Source organism: Meleagris gallopavo, chromosome 1, assembly GCF_905368555.1.
Source record: "Meleagris gallopavo chromosome 1, MGAL_WU_HG_1.1, whole genome shotgun sequence".
NCBI lineage: Eukaryota > Metazoa > Chordata > Aves > Galliformes > Phasianidae > Meleagris > Meleagris gallopavo.
This window is the reverse complement of record NC_139404.1, coordinates 178,623,801-178,639,168: the sequence shown is the minus strand read 5'-3', so window position 1 is coordinate 178,639,168 and position 15,368 is coordinate 178,623,801. Positions and strand designations below refer to the sequence as shown.

The window sequence follows — 15,368 nt, the reverse complement described above, 5'->3', positions numbered from 1 at the left end:
TTCCCAACTACCACTAGCTAGACATCTGGAATATTACTTAAAGGCATTTGTATCTGAAATGAGTGCTAAACCGTGAGAATCAGAGCAGTGACCTTAAATCTAACCCCACAGTCCAGCTGCACATCCTGTGGCCACAAATCTCATGTAGGAATTAAGTCTTGAAACCATCACCAATATTCCCTGTGCACGTACTTACATTAAGAGGAGCAGGTGAAGAAATTATCTGCTCCTTGTGAGGCACTGGGACAAAATTATGAGCTACAAACAGCCATCAAAGCAAGGTTCTGTCTGCCTTAGCAAACAGGACATATCACTGAATTACAGAAACACTTGGGTTAAACCCAAATTCTGTGAATCAGAAAGAATTGTGAAAATGTAGTAGTCACTGTGAATTAATAAACAATGGAAAAGTCCACACAGTGCCCTGGGTACATACCCTGGCTTTTACAAGTGTGATTTATTTTTGCCATGGAGACAAGAGTAGACAGAATAAGGCTTTGTGCTTCCTGCTCTCCTGTTCTCTCGGGAGAACACTGTCAGAGAAAGCATAGCATGAGGAGAATGCCCAGGTCCAAAGACAAATCTTCTTCCAGCAGTCATCGCATTATTAATTAGCTCATCGCTAATCACCACTCATCTTTCAGGTCTGTTCCTCCCAGCAGTCAGAAGAAGAGCACATTCATAGCCTTCTAATTAATTAAATTTGGGCTTACATCTTGTTGCCAATGCTAATATCAAGCTTCTGTGCCCTGCAATTTTATGCACAGCAGGCAGATCCTCATGCTGTGCGAGGTCAAACCCTGGAAGCTTTGGAAGCCTACCTTTACCAGCTACCAGGACGTTACTCTGGTACCCAGTGAAAACAAGGAATGCATGCTATCTGAAACAATAACCAACCCTCTGGACAACATCCTCTTCAGCAGAATAAATAGCTGAAAAAATTTCCAGACCAACTTTTTCCAAAGGCTGTTGCTATGCACATACTAGTTAAATTAAATTCCATCTATCCTTGTGATTGCAAAATATCCACAAATACTGTCATATAGTGGCTGTAATATATAATTAGGCACGATAAAATCCCTTCCAAAGAATAAAAGTTGAAAATAATGGATGTGGTTTTAGTAACATTGATAAAGATTATTATTAAAATCAGACAAAAGGAAGCACTTGAGTAAAAATGATTGGAGGGCTGAGGAAGGTTTGAATTTTCCCTTAAGGCAGCCTAACAAAACCTACAATTTCCCAGAAGCCTACAGAGAGATACGGTAATTCAGATCTGCTCCTCTCACTTTGGTTTTGTCAAAGGCAGGTATGGCATCAGGAACTCTCCTCAAGTCCAGGAACTGACTTTGGATCACCACCTCCCAAGCACTCTCTCAAGAAAAAGCACCAGGATTTTCCCTGAGACGTGCAGCTCTGAAGGAAAACCAAAGGAGTCACACTGCCCAGATGTTGGTAAGCCTGTCAAACTAAACACCTTTGTATGGGCTTGTTCATCAATTTTTAGTCAAAATCTCTTTTAATGTTTTTCTTTTGTGGAACTGTTTCGGATTTTTTTCTTTTAACACAATCAAATTTCTTATTTGCAGTTATCCATCCTGAAGTGGGGTATTCTATTCCTCCCCAAGGCTGATTCAGGCATTGGGCACAAGGCAAAGTTGCTAGGAGACAGCAGACAGAGCTAGAAGCATCGCTGCAGGCACAGCTCCTCGCACTGCTGATGGGAACGCCTGCATCAGCAGTCATCCTTTCAACAACTTAAAACAAAACAGACAGCCTGTTACTGCTTACATAAAGATGCACATTTGGCGAGGACCACTGAGTTGCTATAATGCTCGCACGCCATAGTCTAAATTAAAACAAGGCAAGACACGCTGGAAAGGACTACACAGATAACATTCGCTAATGTACTCTCCTTCACAGTACGTTTGGGAATGGCTGCTTTGTTTAGAAACTAATAAAAAGCTTATATTCAAGTAAATCACAGCATTTTCATTCTACTTGTGTTCGAGCCCAACTGCCTTATCACCATAATGCAAGAGGGAATAATTAAGGAGTAGGCAGAAGAAGCTACAGGCGCTAAGATTCATTGCCCATTACCATGTGTCATGTCTCACCATGGACATGAGCCATTACAACACACAGAGCCCTTTTTCCTCTGCAGTATGCCTACTCAGAGCCAGGCCTCATGCTTATTAATATTTACCACTTAGCATGCAGAGATTAGAGGCTGATAAGAATCAGACCTTCACTGTTCTACTCATCATGAACAGGTATTTAATTACACAACACACCAGAACTAATGCAGTGGTATGGCTGTAAAGTCTGATGGCTTAGGCTTGCTGCAGAAATGTTTCACTTGCAAAACAGTCACCTACGCTGTAAATACAGGAGGCTAAAGTATAGAAAGTCTGATATTATCTAAAATGTGATTGGGAAGCCAGTGACCAAACAAGATTTGAAACGTGTCAGTCCAGCTCCCTTCACTGGCATTGTCCATACTCCTGCAATCTCATTAGCTCTCCGAGGTAAGGGTATTTGTCATGCTTATCTGACAAATATTCATTCAAATTTTTCATTATGAAGTAACCACTGAAAGTATGTCAGATGAATACAGAATAAAATAGCTATATTTTCTCCATTTACAGAGTAAGAGTAACAAGCTTTGATGCATTTGCCTACGCTGCCAGAATTCGAAATTAGATGAGGTTAATCCCACCCTTGATATGAATTGCCCCCTCAGATGTGCTGCCTTTCTTTTGCTAGTTGATAGATAAAGACAGGCTTTGTGTTGAGAGCATTAGTACCTGCCTGCATTGTTTGAGTGCAGCTTATAAATCCAATAAGAAAACAGGTTTGATAGTGCACATTTGAAAGTTACAAGCTGCAAATGCATCAAGCACTGTATCTTGATAACAAAGCATTATGCCGAGAACCGGTCTATGTGCCCTGTAATCCCAAATGAATGCAGGGTAACCTTAGCTGAAAGTTAATTAATCCAGTTGAAACCAATTTCAACTGGAAAACCTCCTGCACTACTCTACTTGGATTATGTCATCATTAGCAGGTAAGGAAACAGAAAACTGAGTTTTCTGACTGAAGTGTTTACAGGCCTAGTTCTCCCAGTATTGTTAACAAAACTTTGAAAGATAGATGACATTTTTCAGCTGCAGAAAACATGTTTTGAATTAGCATGATAGGGCCCAATCTTCTTCATGTTTTAGACAGAAATAGCCGTGCACAACAAATCTACATAACTGCAGTTAATTTCAGTAGCTTCATGTAAACCATTCATTTGTCCTCAGTATGTTTCCAGTTCTGTATCTGTTCATGACCTTACTAGGACCACCTTCACGCGCTGAAAAAAGAAGCTGACAGTCTTTGAGAATAACCCCTTGGGAAAACATCATTAGCCAAAACCAGGTATGTTCTACCAGCCCAGACGGTTTAACAACAAAATGCAAAGGAAGCCTTTCTTGCCTTCAGGATGCACACTGCCTGAATAATGGGGCAGGACTTGAAGCATGATAAAAAGGGATGCCTCTGATAATATATTATGGGTTTAAACACATTAAATGAGATACATATTGTGACCTTTATTTCTAAAGGTCTGTGCTCTGGAGAATTCTTCTTACAGCATTATCTCTAGCTATTAAAATTAATATACTTCCACTTTATCTGAAGAGATAGAGTATGATAAATATTGAACATTCAAGTAATGCTCACTTAAGTGCAGAAGGCAATTTTAAATCAATATTTTCAAACTACAGTCATAGGGCACTACGTTTAATTAGTGGCACAGAAGCAAAATCAAATCAGAGCTTCCTGACTAAAAAGCATTTTGCTGAAAGGGTATATAACCAGTTCTACATGTGGTGTGTGAGCCAAAAGCCCTTCCTTTCACTGAGGCCCTTAAATTAATGGGATTTTGCCTCAAATAGAAGTGAGTAAGAAAATATTGTAGGTGGACCTGGAGCTTCCATTGCTTATATGAGAGCAATCAGTCCATTTTCTGTTACAAATATTTATTTCAGAAAGAGCAGACTGCTACAGCACTGACAAGAGGACTTGTGCAGACAAGTAATATAGCCCTCCCTCTCCTTCAGTCAAGATTTTTCATTACTGTGCAAATCACATTTCATTGGCATTGCTACAAGGAGTGCAGGCACGGGGTCTCCATTCTGGTAAGCATTTCTTCAGCTTTTGGCTATGCTGGAAGCCTAAGTGCATAACAGCTGCACACCATTGTGCCCTCAGCAGCATGCCATGCTCTTTGAGCCACAGAGTGAGACCAGGGATATAAAACAGACATGCTTCATGCACCTTGCCACTATCCTGAGGACCATCAGTGCTTTCTAGTCAGGTAGTCTAGGTATTGCTCTAAGGAGCAGGTTCTTCAGAAAGTTCACAATGAATACTGATAACTGTAAACCCAGACAATAACTTTCATTTGATTGCCTGCTAATACTAAAAATCCTATCCTTAATTCCCACTTATGTGATATAGTATTTTTCATTCCATTTTTCTCCCTGACTTCCTGAGTCTATCTCTGAGGTTATCAGTGTCACTCAGGAAGATGTCAATAAGCTGCCATCACAGGGATGATCACTTCAGGCAGTACAAAAAGCAAACATTTGAATTTAGTCCCGGGATGACAACAAAATATATTCATCAAAGTAATTTAGAAAATATATATATTCCATAAACTATAATCATGAAGTCAGAGATGCCTAATTGAATCATCAAATCATCAAATGAAAAGCACTGCATATAATAATTGTAGTTGGGTTTCCCTAGAGCTGAAATCTCTGCAAGCAAGACAACCCAGAAAGATGTGTAACTTAAGTCTGCCTAAAAGACATTGCCTTCTGCAATAATGGGCCATCTTCAATGTGCGTCACTGCCAGTCACACCCTACAAAGCTGGTGGTAATTTCTGAACTCTGTTTCCAGTGCTGGTCTCCAATAGCTTCAATAAGACTATGTCTCTGGAAGAGAAATCCACTGCAAATACCAAGAAGATGTTAGCATGTTTGCTTCTTTTTCGAGGATGCTTTCAAAACAGAGTAACCATGTGGTAACAGCCAGACAGTTAACAGAAATCAAAGTTCAAGTCACTGTGGTGTCATTTATTATATAAAGTGGCTGGGAATAATTTCCTCCTTTTCAATCAATGCTTGTCAGCCAGATTCTAGGGGGAGGAAACACAACACTGTTGTTTACTCCTGAGATCAGAGGGACTCTTATATTTAGGAATTATGTTTTGAAAACTGGTCTCAGAGTTAGTGAAGCTATCATCTTATTTTTTCAAAATGACTAGTAGACTATCCTGAGGAATTAAGGCCACAGCTGGCAAAAATGTCAAAAAAAGGTTTGGGTATGAGGATAACTGCTCTCTGATTTCAAGCTCTCCAACATTCAAACACTGATATAGGATATTCAACATGAGAAAACAAAAGCTGCTTTTAGCATTCTATATTCAACACGTTTGGCAATGACTCAAGGAATGTGATCTGTTCTTTGCAATATGAATTTCTGATAAGAATTAGAGTCAAAATATGGTCAAAATACTGTGCTTGTTTTGTCATGCATACCAATAGGACCAGTTCAAAGTAACCACATTACAATACATTACAGTTCCTCAATGAGAAGTCATGCCACTTCACATCTTATAGTTTGCACAGTGTACTTCATAACTAATGTCCATGAATATATGAAATATTTTTGTGGAAATGCCTTATAGCAAATGATACGAAACAATTAGACTCTTATTAATGGCATGGAGCTGAATCCATTTTTATAAACATCTAGGGGCTCCGTAAACTTCAGGTGGATGATGTACGTGATGTATTTGTTAGTAAATATCTGTGGCACGATGAGCACCTTCAAAGCTTTGTACATGAGAAACTAATGAAAAAAAGAGATCACTCCATGCTACACAGCATTGCCTGGAAGTTAATCATGCCATTTTGATTTACGAGTAATACATCCACATTTAGCTGCAATGATAACTGACATAACTACTAAGAAGATTATGCATTCTTTGCCATTTGTAGGAGGGTTCATCTGACAGTGAAGAAGCTTACAATGTAAATACCCAAATTTAGTTTAGGTCAACAAAATTCCCATACAGACAACTGAAAAGAAAACACATTTTTAGGGTGTGATTCATCTCACCCCTGTGTAGATACATAAACTAGGACAAATTAGAGCTGACTTCTGTAAAAGCCTTTATTCCTATAGTTTTACAGTGTATGTACACAGGAGAGATGAAACCTTAAAATCAAATCAACATTGGAATTCAACAGCATTTGGATAATGTCTCAGATGTTGCATTTGAATTCTATTCAAATAGGTGGTCCTATGTGGAGCCAGAAATTGGATTCAATGTCCCTTGTGGTTTCCGTCCACTTCAAGTTATTTTATGATTCTATGCCTCTATATACTTTCTTAAGCATAAATTAGCAGGCACAGTACAAAGGCAACAATAACTACGTAAGGCTTTTTGTCACTCTGGTTGGTATCATCGGCCCTCCTGCCTTGAAGTCACACTTAAAACTGAAAACAGGATAATTAACATCCACTAAGGACCTTCTCAGCACCTCTATTGTCAATATAAGTCACAACAAACTGACAGTTTTTCTTCTGAATTCAAAAGGAAACTCGTTAGGACTTTTTGAATATATGCGGTTATTCCTAGCATTTTCTTCTTTGCAAGCGTCTTTCTCATGCACTGTCTTTATGGTCTTTCTTTTATAGGTTTTCTTATGAAGTCACTAAATGATGAAGAATTTTCTTTGAAAAAATGTAGTAATGAAAACATTCACTAACTATGACTTTAAGAGTAAAACATAAACATTTAAAATTTCCCTGTGATTGCAAGAATCATTTATAGAGAAAGAAGATGGAGAGGATCTGGAAGGCAGCTCTCCAGCATGTGACAGTGAAGCTAGATTGTATTGATCATCTATATTCACTGGAAAAATAGAGAACTTATCAAACAACCTGGAAAAACTATTTTATATGGCGTAAGTGAATACCAATTTGAAACAGCTCTGAATCAAAGCTGAAAACCAAAAACATCTTCTGATATCTTCAGAAAATATTTGTCTTTTAATGCTAGTTCTGAGTTCAGTAAAAGACTATGTGAAGCTTTTACAAAATTATTCTTCAATATCCATAGTCCAAGATTTTTTTACAGAAAGTTAGGCTTTTAAATAAGTGGCCATTTTATGGTAAATAAATAAATATTTCATAATTTTAAAGAAAATTTTCATCAGAAGCATGAGTACCAAAAATATAAATATTTCATCCTTGTATTTTCATTTGAATATTGTGTTGCTATATTTCCTGGAGTTTTTAGATTAGCCGTCCATGCTCTCCTTGTTGCGCATGGCAAAACATCTGGATTAAATCTCTCTTGATTCACCACATACAAAGACTTCAAGAAATGTAATTCAAGGTACAATTTAATAGAGATGAATTGTAACTCAGGAATATATAATTTTACTCCTCAAGGATCACCACAGATTTATTATTTTTTCAAAACCATTTATTTTCTGATGAGTTTTAAAACCTCAGAGTTGTTTTAGAAATTCATAACACAATCCCCTTCCAGAAAAAAAGAAAAAAAAAAATTTCCATGTTTTTTAGCACATGTAAGGAATCACAGTTTGCAAAATGTAATTCAACCAAGATGTAAATCCTATGGGAACTCTGTCCAGCCTTCTCATCTAGCTACATATGACTTTTGTTATTGGCTTTAGACAGTGTTGAATAATTGTTCTCCCCATTTTCTTTGAAAATAAAAAGAACAATTTAACCAAAACCAGGAGTAAGTAAAATGAAGGCAATATGTAAACTGAGCCTTGCATAGGAAAGACAGGTATCTATCCCCATGGACTTTCTTTCCTGTTGAATTTCCATTTTGTACTTAAATGTTATACATTCCAAGTGCCAGTGGCTACAAGGTTGTTGTAAGATCAAAAGAAGCAGAAAGGCAGAGAGGACCTTCAAAAAAGTACAAAAGGACAGGCTTTCCCACCTCCTGCTGCCCCCTGTACTAATCTAGGAAAAAGAACTGATGGTGTGTGGGAAGGAACAGTATCACCAAGAGCAAGCAGTCCCATACACTTGTACTCAGGTCAACAATTTTTTGGAAAAAAAGTGTGCCCCTTTGAGCCGCAGAACTATCTGAGAGCATCTACAGCAGAGCTGAAGTTCTGGAGCCCACTTCTGAAATGAATTTTTTAAATGCCATTCCATGCGTTAGCTTGCAGCATGGGACAGTCCTGTAGCATCTGAATCATTTCCTTCTCACACTAACTGAACTGGAAGTCTCCAGGAGTGCACCTGTTGCCACAAATAGACTTTCAATGCATATAACAAAGTGACAGCTAACAAAAAACAGACCCCCACACACAACAAAATGTGCATTATGTGGATGTTAAGTCATGTGCTGTCTTAAAAAAACTAGGCCTGAATGTTGATGGGGACCATTGAAATACATAAAGTGATATCTTGCAATAATTTTTAATTCTTGCAATAGGCTTCTACTGACAGAATACAGTGGAGTTAATCAAGTTGATACCACTGATTAAATGAGAACAAAAAGCAAATGACTTACCTTAATAGGGCTCCCATCTGGAGTGAGAACCTCTTCTGATAGCTCCATCATCTTCAGTGCCATCAGGGCAATGGCTTTAGCGTGGCTAAGGCTTTTCTTGTGGAGCCCTGCTGCGACGCAGTATGCATCACCTATTGTTTCCACCTGCAGCAATCAGACAAATCAAATGTTAAAGTAAGATAATGAGAAGAGATAACTACCATTAGTTATCCGCAATGAAATAGCATTGCTTAAAAACATGTGAGCAAAACATCCATAAAATAAGCAGTTAGACAGCAGAGCATAATTAACCTGAGTTTGCAAACAGGTGCAGTCAAAATCTGACATTGATGGCACAGCCGTTTGTCAATATTACAACCAAAGAAGATCATTACATCTAAAACAATGTATGCCATCAGCTGAGATATGACATTTTCCCATAGCAGTAATGAAGAAAACTCTATTATCGTAAATGAGAAATTGCTTGCAGCTTTGGCACTATCTTGGTTGAGTTTGCTATTTGGTAAGAGCAGTTCTACATGATTATAATTCATAACAATTATCTGCTCTGCTAGAAAAGTACATTAAGAAGAGAATTAGAAGAAGCAAAATGTCACCATAAAAACAGTGAAGAGTCTATGACTGCTCATTAGGAGGCAGCTCTTTCTGGTATAGGGGAGAATTTAAAAATAGACGTTACTGCTACAGACTTTTGACTGCATCTGTCTCTGTTATTTTCAAATGAGAAATGCTGCCTCTCTCTCTGCAGCACAGGCTGAGAGTGAACTCCCTGCCTTCAGGCATCAAGTGCAGCAGGCTGTTCCCTCTGGTCTTTTCAGACAGGACTTCTTTATCTTTATCTCTCATCCTTTATTTTCTTTAAAGAAAGCTGTCCCTCAGGAAGAAGCGGGAGCAAAAGAAATTATGGAAGCCCTCTGGCTCTGGTTGAAGGCAGCAATGAAGCCCTTGAGTTTTGCAGTTTTATTGACAGCATTGTGATTTCTAGTCTGCCTACCCTCACATCTGCATCATATTCTGCACAAAGCCCATTAACACATGCCCAAGCAGACTGAGCCCTCAAGGCTTCTTGCTAATACAACTTGGCTTTCGCCCTGCACCCAACGCTACAGGAATGGCAGAAAAAAGCTTCAACAAAAGTTAGTATGAGAAGAAAGAAGGTATTGAGCAAGGAGTTATTCAACAAATAAATATAGATGATCCTTCTTTCTGCATGGACTCTGCTAATAGTAGCAGACGTGGACCTTCTTAGATTAATTTTCAGTGCAGAGAAATAGAATTAAAGGAACTGCCTCAAAAAGTAAGCATTATATGTAAACATATCCAGAGCAGGAATCTAGAACAGCAGTATGAGCACGTGCCTCCCACCATCAGACATGAAGAAGCTGTTACTAGCCCATTGCCAAGCTCAACTCTTTAGGATTTCCTGGTGATTGTACAGGAGGATACACAGCAGTGACTTGGGGTTTCTTGTGAGCTGATGATGAACAGGAGGTCAAAATTTTTCAACTACAGAAGGAAGAATTAGCAGAAATCCAAATAGACGTTATCAACTTTAAAATTGTAGAGGAATATAACCAGTTTTAGTAGAAATGAAGGGATTACTACAAAAAGAGCTGAATCTATGATGTCAGATACAAAAATAAAATACCAATTCTGCTCTTCATCGAATGATTTAATTTCAGAATGACTATTCCACTAAAGTGCTTTACGTTGCACCTCTGTAAGTAATATAGATTTAGGATCTAACATTGTTCCTGCAACGTTCAGACAAATCTACTTTTTTTTTATTAGCATCTTCTCATTCCAAAGTTTCTACAACTGTGTGAACCAACAGCTGAATTCCATTCACTGAATAAGTAGTAACATCTGAGTTGCATTGTATATCTGTGTATTGCAAGGAAAATGGAACTCAAGCTGCCTCATGGTACTCTTACTCTGAAAATAAAAATGATAATAGTGCCATTGTGGGATAGCCTTTAGTTCCTCTAACATGATTAGGAATGAGTAGGACACATGAGACTGACCTGCTAAAGGTCAGTGCAACTGACCTCCAGCTGAGCTGGATGTGATGAGTACTGATCAGGTTGTCTAATGATTGTATGATCATTTTCAGTCACTACTAAGATTTTCCCCGAAGTATTTAAGCTGAAATTTCCATGAATAATATCTTCATTAAATTTCAGTCTTGGTTCATTTCTCCTTCAAAATTAGTTTTGGCAATTTTTCCAATTATCTATTTTTTTCCCCATTCCCTTCTGTAAAGAAATCCAGGATTTATAATTCTCTGATTTACATAAAGGCAACGGGATTAGGAGAAAAGGAAGGATCCACTCACTGCAGCTAAAAGTAGCAGCATTTAGCTGTTTGATGCTATTCAAGATAATTTCAGAATCATAGAATGGCTTGGGTCAGAAGTGACCTTACAGATCACGCAGTTCCAACCACCCGCCAGATCAGGTTGCTTAAAGCCCCATCCAACCAGGCCTCAAATGCCTCCAGGGATGGGGCATCTGCAGTTTCTCTGAGCACCCTGTGCCAATGCCTAACATCTATAATCTAAATTTACACTCTCCTAGTTTAAAGCCATTACCTCACTAAGCTCCCTGACAAAGTGACAGAATCCCCCCCCAGCTTTTGTATAGGCCCCTCTCTAGGTACTATAAGGCTGCTATAACATCCCTCTGGAGCCTTCTATTCTCCAACCAGATCAAGCCCAGCTCTCTCAGCCTTCCTTCACAGGAGAGGTGCTCCAGCACTCTGATTGTCTTTTCAGACCTCCTCTGGAAACACTCCAACACATCTATATCCTTACGCTGGGGCCCAGAGCTCAACACAGTACTCACATGGGGTCTCATAAAAGAACAGCAGAGGAGGACAATCACATCTCTCAACCTACTGTCCTCCTCTCTTTTGATGCATCTCAGAATTTCTGGACTGCAAGTCCACATTCAGGTTTTTTTTACCTACCAACACCCTCAAGACCTTCCATGCAAGATTACTCTCAAACCAGTATCGTGCTCTGACAGCACAGCAATCTTCAAAGGAAATCTCTATCTAGTACCAAACTAACTTCACAGGTTTTGACTCTGTAATATGAATATTATAGTGCATTTTTATTATTGTATTTGACTTTAATATCCTTCTAGATACATATGCAGAGTACATTTTGCTACCAGAACACTGGAACACATCGTTTCTTTTAAAAAGCAAAATGTACTCTTTGCTGAATATTTCAGTCTTTGTTTTGTTTTTGTTTTTTTTTTGCATATGATTGATGGTTTTACCTTTGTTTAGATTCAGTGTATTTTTGCTCTATTTCAAGATTTTTTTCTTAGTACTCATTATTTCTAGCCATTAACTGACATCCTGACCTACTGTTATCTGTTTTTCTTCCGTTATTGTTGATTTAGACTCACTTGTATCAGTTTCACTGAGTTTTTCATTAGCTGGGGACTAATATATAGCATGACAGAAAAGAAAGAAGGTTGAATTAAGATGTCAAAATTATTTCAGTTTATAAAAATATGATATATAATTTTTATGTTCAGTTAACAATAAAAGAAGCCAGGAATCATCACAGCTACTTACACAGCTACACAAAAGCCTTCTCTAATGCTTTCTGTAATTCCTTGCAAATTTTTTTAAAACGTCCAAAGAATTTTCAGTCAGGCCCACAACAAATCAAAGATTAATGTTCATAATTAATTGATGTAGTTGTATGTACTCTACAACTCAGAATCTGTTTCTTGATAAATATCCTCAGACTGCTAAACACTGTAGAGCGATAATACGTAAGATTCTCTGTAGATACAGCATGTCTACTACAGGCATGAACAGTGCTTTTTATAGAGGTTGAGCTCTACAGTAATTGTCCTGCAGTCACTTACTTACTCTTAATTTGAATGTATTTTAGATGGAATATGGTTTCCAGACAGAAGAGAAGCCCAGAAGACAGAATATAATATCTCCCAGAAGACAGAATATAATATCTCCAGTATGGTAACTGGAGAACAGAAGTTAATAAACTACCTCTGAGGCAACACCAGCAAGTTTCTTCTAAGTACAAGGAGCTACAGCTTCTGCTCTGCTACTTAACTGAAAAACTGGAATGATGTCCCCCTGGTGTAACACTGGGGTGTTAATTCAGTGGCAGTTCAGAACAGAATGTGCAGCACTCTTCCTCATAAATAAATGAATATGCACCAGGAATTCCTCATATGAACTTTTATAAGTAATGAAGAACTGGAGTGTCACACTTCATTTCACAATATTATGTTCACAGTGGAGGGGAAAAGATTATTTTGTAAGTGAAACTTGTAATGGCAAGTAAAAGATTTTCATCTAAAATATTCAGGAACCTCAACACTCTAAGGAAACTTACTAGCACAATTTGGAAAGAAAATGCCATAAAAATGTAAAAATGATCACTCTTGTTACCATTATGATCTTAAATTCCTAAAGTTATAGCAAAAATTAAATCCACTGAAAGAAGCACCTAGTGGGAGAAATGGCTGTGGTTGTAGCCTTGTATAACTCAGGAGGTTTTCCTGTAAAAGCCTAATAGATAATTTGGGTTAAAACTGTTACAGGAGAGTGGTGGTGTTGATTTTTTTATGTATAGAGCTGAAAATTCAATGTGTGTGTGTTCCTTTCTTATGGGTTAATTAATGCATCAAGAAAACTTCTTGTGTAAGATTAAAAGATTAAAACTAAATTTCCACAATAGAATTGGCATTAAAATTAAAAACATAACCTGCTTTGTTTTATGAAGTACATTTACTTTTGCCAGTTTGTCCATTGTAGATCCATTATAGTCTTCTAAAAGTACATGTGTACCATTGTTCCTATCTCCTAAACACTCAATAGGCTGTGCAGGTATTTATTATCTCACTTACAAAGATTATGATATTTAGTCCCTATTTACCCTAAAATAATCTATTCCAGTGTCTCTACAGACTGTTAAACTGACTTTAGCAAAAATAAATACATAAATAAATTGGAAATAAAAAGTTGGCTTTCTTTCACTTTTATAGGTAAACAGAGTTAAATACTGTCTTTAATTCAAAGTGTCATCCAGAAATAAAAGCCTGAAATGCAGGTTGCACTAGTGATCTTATTTCAAGTTGTCTGTGCCACTGACACAAAATTAACTGCCACTGCAGCACTTCTCAAGCCAAATCCAATCAAGGCACATTCTGCATCTTCTTCATATATATATACATGTGTGCACAGAAATAGAAGTTTGTGTTTTTTTTTTTCTCACAAGACAATGGCAAAAAAAGACTACTGCTCAACAAAGAATGAAAATCTACAGGATACACCTGGATATCTCTTGGGCAGCCTGTGCCAGTGTCTCACTGATCTATGAGTAAATAATTTCTTCCTAACATCTAATCTAAATCTCCCTTCTCTTTGTTTAAAACCATTACCTCTTGTCCTATCACTGTATCTGTATATCTCTATCTACATGTTGGCTTTGAAACTTGGGGTCTATTTACAGCAAACTTTTTTTCTAGTAGATGACAGTCAATACCTCGCTAGATGGTCTGAAAACTCAATCTAGCTTTCATCTTTACATAGTACTTGTGCTGATTGGTGCAGAACCAGTCCACTCAAATCAAAGTATTCCTTAAAATACCACAGAAAATGTCCACCAACCCCAACCAAGGCAAGGGCTTGCTCATTTTTCCCACTTGCTTCCTCTTACTTTGATATTGGTAATGAGAAAAAAGACCTGTGTAAGAGGTCATCCAGCAGCATTATGGTCTTCCCTGATCTTAGACCCAAGGCCACAAGGTGTTTGAGAATATATCAAGTTCTAACAGAGTAAACATAGATATTTTTCAGCCCTTTAAGTCCTTGATTTCTCATTCTCCACCTATAGAATAATAGATATTTTTTCAAATTCAGTTAAGTTCCTACATAAATCAAATTCTGCTGTTTCACTTGTTTCTGTTATTTTAATCACCTGAAGTATTTATTTCTTTTTAAGTATGTGTTCAGAATCACAGTAACCTTAAGTTGGCAGTAAACTTGAAATATTGAACAGCGTGTCTCTACTGTACAGTATTTAAAGCACATATACTATCTTTGGCTGAAGGGTAGCTTATTTCTAAACTGTTTCTTATCACTTATGAGCAGTCAGCCAATGGCTGGAAAGTCTCTTACTGCTAGGAGATATTCTATAAAGTCTCATTGTGTAACAATGAAATAATGACAAACAGCAGTTGCTATGATATCAGTTTCTTCTTTAAGATTTTCAGAATAAAAATACGTAAATAAGCAGCAGGGAAAGAGATAATTACCTGGATAATTGTAATTTCATTCTCTTCCCCTTCCTCTCTTGACTTTTCTCACACACACACACACAAAAAAAAAAAAAAAAAAAAACCTGCTGGTTTGTATGTGATTTTTCTCCCCACATAAAAGAGGATAATACTCCATCTTAAAATATTGGCTTGTCATTTCACTTCTCTTCTAGGCATATTTCCACTCTCCCCCCACATAAAGGCACATTGTTCAAGGTACAGCCATAAAGTATATAATCCTTATATTTCAGGGATCAAATCTCAAAATGAAAGGCTAAAAAGAAGTCTGCCAAATGTACTGACATTTCATAAGTAGCTATTCTATGGCCCTTTTGTACTTCTTCAAGTTCCCACATTTGGATGTGGCACCCTGGCATTTAGATAATTGAGGTAATTGTGTTGCCACTGCTTTTTCCCCTTATTACTGTATGTTTT

At 37.5% G+C, this 15,368-nt stretch overlaps 1 protein-coding gene across 2 annotated transcripts in view; it reads right to left on the bottom strand.

Moving 5' to 3' along the window:
* GUCY1A2 (guanylate cyclase 1 soluble subunit alpha 2) overlaps positions 1 to 15,368 on the bottom strand; it is a 150,466-nt gene that overhangs the window by 50,457 nt on the left and 84,641 nt on the right. For both annotated transcript variants that reach the window (XR_014881106.1, XM_085216267.1), the window contains exon 6: positions 8,626 to 8,769. Coding sequence is in view for 1 of the 2 variants with exons in the window: in XM_085216267.1 (XP_085072393.1) it covers positions 8,626 to 8,769 (144 nt within the window). In the remaining variant the exon portion in view is untranslated. The remainder of the gene's footprint in view (positions 1 to 8,625; positions 8,770 to 15,368) is intronic.